This window comes from Opisthocomus hoazin, chromosome 1, assembly GCF_030867145.1.
Source record: "Opisthocomus hoazin isolate bOpiHoa1 chromosome 1, bOpiHoa1.hap1, whole genome shotgun sequence".
In the NCBI taxonomy this organism is placed as follows: Eukaryota; Metazoa; Chordata; class Aves; order Opisthocomiformes; family Opisthocomidae; genus Opisthocomus; species Opisthocomus hoazin.
The window spans coordinates 2,647,097-2,653,813 of record NC_134414.1 but is presented as its reverse complement, the minus strand read 5'-3'; the positions used below and the strand labels follow the sequence as shown (position 1 = coordinate 2,653,813).

At 70.3% G+C, this 6,717-nt stretch overlaps 1 protein-coding gene across 1 annotated transcript; it reads right to left on the bottom strand.

Annotated features, from left to right (window-relative positions):
* Positions 1-364: 364 nt before the first annotated feature.
* SMPD1 (sphingomyelin phosphodiesterase 1) lies at positions 365-3,476 on the bottom strand. The gene is made up of 3 exons (XM_075413889.1): positions 3,215-3,476; positions 693-1,458; positions 365-369 (listed from the first exon to the last, which is right to left on the bottom strand). The coding sequence occupies exons 1-3, from the start codon at positions 3,446-3,448 to the stop codon at positions 365-367; spliced, it is 1,005 nt and encodes a 334-aa protein (XP_075270004.1). The 5' UTR covers positions 3,449-3,476.
* Positions 3,477-6,717: the final 3,241 nt, after the last annotated feature.

The window sequence follows — 6,717 nt, the reverse complement described above, 5'->3', positions numbered from 1 at the left end:
TCCCCACTGTATGAAACCACCCAGGCCCTCCCAGCCCTGAGACCCCCCAAACCCCTGCCAACCTGGGACCCCCACGGGGTCCCCCTCCCCACTGTATGAGACCACCCAGGCCCTCCCAGCCCTGAGACCCCCCCCCAAATCCCTGCCAACCTGGGACCCCCAGACCCCCCCAAGCACAGAGACCACGCAACCCCTCCCAGCCCCGAGCCCCCCCTTCCCCCCCAAGCACAGAGCCCCCCCTAGCACAGAGACCACCCAGGCCCTCCCAGCCCTGAGCCCCCCAAAACCCCTGCTAACCTGGACCCCCCTGAGACCCCCTCCCCATGGTATGAGACCACCCTGGTCTTTCCAGCCCAGACCCCTGCTAACCTGGGACCCCCAGGCCCCCCCAAGTATAGAGACCACCCTGTTCTTCCCAGCCCTAAGCCCCCCCTCCCCATTCCCCCAGGTATGAGACCACCCTCTTCTTGCCAGCCCTGAGACCCCCCCCCAAACCCCTGCCAACCTGGGACCCCCAGACCCCCCCAAGCACAGAGACCACCCAACCCCTCCCAGCCCCGAGCCCCCCCTAGCACAGAGACCACCCAGGACCTCCCAGCCCTGAGACCCCCCTCCCAGATCCCTGCCAACCTGGGACCCCCAGACCCCCCCAAGCACAGAGACCACCCAACCCCCCCCAGCCCCCCGCCCACACCGGAGGGTCCGCAGCGCGGCGGGGGGCAGCCAGCCCTGCCAGGCCTCGGCCATGGCGTCGTAGAGCCAGGCGGCCGACTGGTTCCCGCGCACGTATGGCGGCGGGAAGGCGTCGACCGGGGCGGCCTCGTGGTTGCCGACGGCCGGGAAGACGGGCAGCGCGCCGAGGCGGCGGCGCAGCAGCGCGGTGACGCCGCGCAGGGCCCGCAGCTGGTCGCTCCGGCTCTGCTGCCAGACGTCGTGCGCCGGGATGTCGCCGGTCCAGTACGCCGCGGCGAAGGCGCCGGCGCCGGGCAGCTGCGCCAGCAGCCCCTCGATGGTGCGCAGCGGCAGGTCGCACCGCCCGTACTCGCCCCAGAGCCCCGCGCCGCCGCCGCCGGGGCGCGCGGGGCCGCGGCAGCAGAGCGGGTCGGGGCAGGCGGGCTCGCTGCCCGGCGCGTAGCGGCGGTCCCAGTGCAGGTCGGTGAGGAAGAGGATGCGGGCGGTGGGCGCGCCGGGCGGCGGGGGCCGCGGCGGGCGCACGGGCGGCTTGGGCGCGGCGGGCAGCGAGACGTTCCAGTCGGCCAGGACGTCCCAGCGGCCGCAGCCGCGGCCCAGCAGCAGCCCGCAGGCCTCGGCCGGGCGCAGCACGGAGCGGGCGCAGGCCGTGACCACGTCGCGCTGGAAGAGCTGCACGGCCTGGCGGCAGACGTCGGCGCGCGCCAGCCGCAGCTCCTGGCACAGCCGCGACGCCACGCGCCCCACGCGCGCCACGTTGGGCTCCAGCTGCGGGGCGGCGGGGGGCACGCGTGGGGCACGCGGCGGCGGGACGGCGGCGGACGCGCGGAGCGGGATGCGGACCCCCGCTCGCCGCTCCCTCCATCCCCACCATGGGCTGGGGGCCCCCACTCGCCACTCCCTCGCTCCCCACCATGGGCTGCGGACCCCCGCTCGCCGCTCCCTCCATCCCCACCATGGGCTGCAGACCCCCGCTCCCCGCTCCCCAACCCCCACTCCCTGCCTCCTCCATCCCCACCATGGGCTGCAGACCCCCGCTCCCTGCCCCCTCCATCCCCACCATGGGCTGCAGACCCCCACTCCCCAGCCCCCCAACCCCCACTCCCTGCCCCCTGCATCCCCACCATGGGCTGCGGACCCCCGCTCCCCCTGCCCTCCAGCCCCGACCCAGCCTGGGGACCCCCACTCCCTGCCCCCTCCATCCCCACCATGGGCTGCGGACCCCCGCTCCCCAGCTCCTCCACACCCCCGCTCCCCCTGCCCCCCATCCCCAACCCGGCCTGGGGACCCCCACTCCCTGCTCCCCAGCACCTCCACACCCCCGCTCCCCCTGCCCTCCACCCCCAACCCAGCCTGGGGAGCCCCGCTCCCTGCCCCCTCCATCCCCACCATGGGCTGCGGACCCCCGCTCCCCAGCCCCCCAACCCCCACTCCCTGCCCCCTCCATCCCCACCATGGGCTGCAGACCCCCGCTCCCCGCTCCCCAGCTCCTCCACACCCCCGCTCCCCCTGCCCTCCAGCCCCGACCCGGCCTGGGGACCCCCACTCCCTGCCCCCTCCATCCCCACCATGGGCTGCGGACCCCTGCTCCCTGCCCCCTCCATCCCCACCATGGGCTGCGGACCCCCGCTCCCCGCTCCCCAGCTCCTCCACACCCCCGCTCCCCCCGCTCTCCAGCCCCAACCCGGCCCGGGGACCCCCACTCCCTGCCCCCTCCACCCCCACTCCCCAGCCCCTCAACCCCTGACCCCTGGTCCTTCCACCCCCACCCCGGGCTGGGGACCCCCGCTCCCCAGCCCCTACACCCTCGACCTGGGCTGCGGACCCTCGCTCCCCAGCCCCTCAACCCCTGAACCCCAGCCCCTCAACTGCCCCAGGCTGGGGACCCCCACTCCCTGCCCCCTCCACCCCCGACCCCCAGCCCGTCCATCCCCGCCCCGGGCTGGGGACCCCCACTCCCTGCCCCCTCCACCCCCGACCCCCAGCCCCTCCATCCCCGCCCCAGGCTGGGGACCCCCACTCCCCGCACCCTCCATCCTGATCCAGGCTGGGGACCTTCACTCCCCAGCCCCACCAACCCCTGCCCCCTCCACCCCCGACCCCCAGCCCGTCCATCCCCGCCCCGGGCTGGGGACCCCCATTCCCTGGCCCCTCCACCCCCGACCCCCAGCCCCCCAACCCCCGGCCCCTCCACCCCCTCCCCGTTCCCCGTTCCCCCGCGGGCAGGGCGGGGGGGCCCCGTTCCCGACGTGCCCCAGCCTGTCCCGGCCCCGTCACGAGGTCCCGGCCCGGCCCCGTCCCAGTTTCGGCCCCGGCCCCGCCCCGTCCGGCCCCTCCCGTCGCTGTCCCGGCGGTGCGCGGCCCCCCCCCGTCCCCCCCTCCCGGTCCCCGTTCCCGTCCCCCCGGTCCGGTCCCCCCTGTCCCCGACCCCGACCCTGTCCCCGTCCCCCGTTCCCGACCCCCCCGTTCCCCCCGGTCCCCCCCCGGTCCCCGTCCCCCCCCGGTCCGGTCCCCCCCCGCCCACCTGCAGCGCCAGCCCCAGCGCCCCGAAGAGCAGGTGACAGACCGGGCACGACACGTTCCGCCAGCCCCCGCCCTGCGCCGCCGACAGCAACGCCGCCTCGGGCCCCGCCGACAGCGGCGACAGCGACGGCGACAGCGGCGACAGCGGCAGGGCCGGCGGCAGCGCCAGGAGCAGGGACAGGAGCAGGGACGGGAGCGCCGGGGCCCGACCGCGGCCCCCAGCCCGGGCCGCCATGGCCGAACGCCGCTGCCGCCGGGGGGCGGGGCCGGGCCGGGCCGGGGGCGGGGCTCTCGCCGGAGGGGCGGGGCCTGGGCGGGGCCGGGCAAGGCCGGGGCTGCCGTCGGAGGAACGGGGCGGGGCCTGGAAGGGGGCGGGGCTCCCGTCGGAGCGGCAGGGCCGGACGGGGTGGGGCGGGGCTCCTGTCGGAGGGGCGGGGCCGGGGCGGGGCCGGGGCGGGCCGGGGCGGGGCTCGGAGGGAATCAGGCGCAGAATCACGGGATCGTTCAGGTTGCAGAAGACCTCTAAAGGTCACCAAGCCCAACCGCCACCCCAACCCCACCACACCTGCTGAACCCTGTCCCCGAGGGCCACAGCCCCATGGTGTCTGAATGCCCCCAGGGATGGGGACTCCCCCACCGCCCTGGGCAGCCTGGGCCAACCCCTGACCACTCTTCCAGGAAAGACATTTTCCCCAATCTCCACCCTGAACCTCCCCTGATGCAGCTTGAGGCCATCACCTCTCACCCTATATTAGTTGGGAGAAGAGCCCAACCCCCCTTCACTACACCCTCCTGTCAGGGAGCTGCAGAGAGCGAGAAGGTCTCCCCTCAGCCTCCTCTGCTCCAGCCTGAGCAGCCCCAGCTCCCTCAGCCGCTCCTCTGGGGACTTGTTCTCCAGCCCCCTCCCCAGCCTCGCTGCCTTTCTCTGGACACGCTCAGCCCCTCAATGTCCTTCTTGGAGTGAGGGGCCCAAAACTGAACACAGCACTCCAGGTGCGGCCTCACCAGTGCCGAGTCCAGGGGCCCGATCCCCTCCCTACTCCTGCTGGCCACACTACTCCTGATACAAGCCCAGATGCCATTGGCCTTCTTGGCCACCTGGGCACACTGCTGGCTTCTGTTCAGCCGGCTGTAGACCAGTACCCCCAGGTCCCTTTCCACCAGACAGCTTTCCAGCCACTCTTCCCCAAGCCTGGAGCATTGCATGGGGTTGTTGTGACCCAGGTGCAGGACCCAGCACTTGGCCTTGTTGAACCTCATACAGTTGACCTTGGCCCATCCATCCAGCCTGTCCAGATTCCTCTGCAGAGCCTTCCTGCCCTCAAGCAGGTTGACACTCCCACCCAGTTTGGTGTCACCTGCAAACTTACTGTGGGAGTACTCAACCCCCCCCATCCAGATCATTGATCAAGATATTAAACAAGACTGGCCCCAAAACTGAGCCCTGAGGAACATCACTTGTGACCGGCCGCCAGCTGGGTTTGAGCCTGGCTGGGGATATCAAGGGCAACAGAAAAGCTTCTGTGGGTGCCTGGGGGGTGAAGGGAAGGTGAGGGACAGTGTGGGCCCTCCCCAGAAGGACACCTGGCTACCTGGGACGTGGAGAAGGCTGAGGTACTCGGGGGCTTTTTGGCCTCAGTCTTCACCAGTGAGTGCCCCAGCTGCGTGGCGAGGGCAGGGAGCGGGAGGATGAAGAACCCTCACTGCAGAAGACGAGGTTCGAGGCCACCGCAGGAACCTGAAGCTGCACGAGTCCCTGGGACCTGACGAGGTTCATCCACGGGTCCCGAGGGAGCTGGCGGATGTGGCTGCTAAGCCGCTCTCCATCACGTTGGAGAAGTTGTGGCAGGCTGGTGCAGCTCCCCGTGACCAGAACAGGGGAAACACAACCGCGTGGTTATGAAGTGTGAGAGGGAAGCCCCGGGAACCACAGGGCAGTCAGCGTGAGCTCTGTGCCGGCAAGGTCACGGGGCAGATCCTCCCGGATGCCACGCCAAGGCGCGTGGAACATGAGGAGGTGACTGGTGACAGCCAGCACGGCTTCGTGAAGGGCAGATGGTGCCTGACCAACGTGGTGGTCTCTGCGACGGGGTTACTGCCTTGGTGGGTAAGGGAAGAGCAGCTGATGTCATCTACCTGGACTCCAGCAAAGCATTCGACACTGTCCCGCACGACGTCCTCGTCTCCAAATTGGAGAGACTTGGCTCTGACGGATGGGTAACGAATCGGCCGGGTGGCCGCTCTCAAGGGGTTGTGGTCAATGATGTCAGGGTGGAGACCAGGGATGAGCGGTGTTCCTCAGGGGCTGGCGCTGGACCGGGGCTGTTTCACGTCTTTGTCAGCAACACGGACGGTCGGATCGAGGGCACCCTCAGCGAGTTTGCCGATGACACCGAGCTGAGTGGTGCGGTCAACACGCTGCAGGGAAGGGGTGGCATCCAGAGGGACCTGGACAGGCTGGAGAGGTGGGGCCATGCCAGCCTCATGAGGTTCAACAAAGCCAAGGGCAAGGTCCTGCACCTGGGTTGGGGCAACCCCCGGTACCAACACAGGCTGGGGGTGAAGGGATGGAGAGCAGCCCTGCCGAGAGGGGCTTGGGGGTGCTGGGGGGTGAGAAGCTGGCCATGACCCAGCAGTGTGCCCCTCTGCCCCGCTCTGCTGAGCCCCCCCGGGAGTCCTGCGTCCAGCTCCGGAGCCCTCAGCACAGGACAGAGCTGGAGCTGCTGGAGCGGGGCCAGAGGAGGCCCCAGCAATGATGCGGGGCTGGAACCCCTCTGCTGGGAGGAGAGGCTGGGAGAGCTGGGGCTGCTCAGCCTGGGGAGGAGAAGGCTGTGGGGAGACCTGAGAGCAGCTGCCAGTGCCTGGAGGGGCTGCGAGAGAGCTGGAGAGGGACTGGGACAAGGGCAGGGGGTGATGGGACAAGGGGTGATGGCTTTAGGCTGAAAGGGGCGAGATTTAGGTTAGATGCGAGAAAGAAATCCTTCCCCGTGAGGGTGGTGAGGCCCTGGCCCAGGCTGCTCAGAGAAGCTGTGGCTGCCCCCTCCCTGGCAGGGTTCAAGGCCAGGTTGGACAGGGCTTTGAGCACCCTGGGCTGGTGGAAGGGGTCGCTGGAGAAGAAGGGGGGTTGGAACGAGGTGATCTTTAAAGGTTCCTTCCAACCCAAACCGTTCCGTGATTCCATGAGTCCCTTTGGGGCATCGTGGGAGATGGAGTCCTCTTGGGGCACCATGGGAGATGGAGTCTCTTTGGATCACCATGGGAGATGATGGAGTCCCTTTAGGGCATGGTGGGAGATGGAGTCCTGTTGGGGCATGGTGGGAGATGGAGTCCCATTGGGGCACCATGGGAGATGGCGTTCACTTGGCCATTGTGCGAGATGGGGTCCCATTGGGGCATGGTGGGAGATGGAGTCCTCTGGGGGCACCCTGGGAGATGGGGTCCCCTTGGGAACTGTGGGAGATGGAGTCCCCTTGGGGTATGGTGGGAGATGGAGTCCCTTTGCTG

Bases quoted from the DNA above. Each gene is read 5' to 3' on its own strand.
- SMPD1 (XM_075413889.1), bottom strand. From the start codon at position 3,448: ATGGCGGCCCGGGCTGGGGGCCGCGGTCGGGCCCCGGCGCTCCCGTCC. The intron at 1,459-3,214 runs GTGGGCGGGGGG...GCCGCCCCGCAG, and splicing joins CGCTGGGGCTGGCGCTGCAG to CTGGAGCCCAACGTGGCGCG.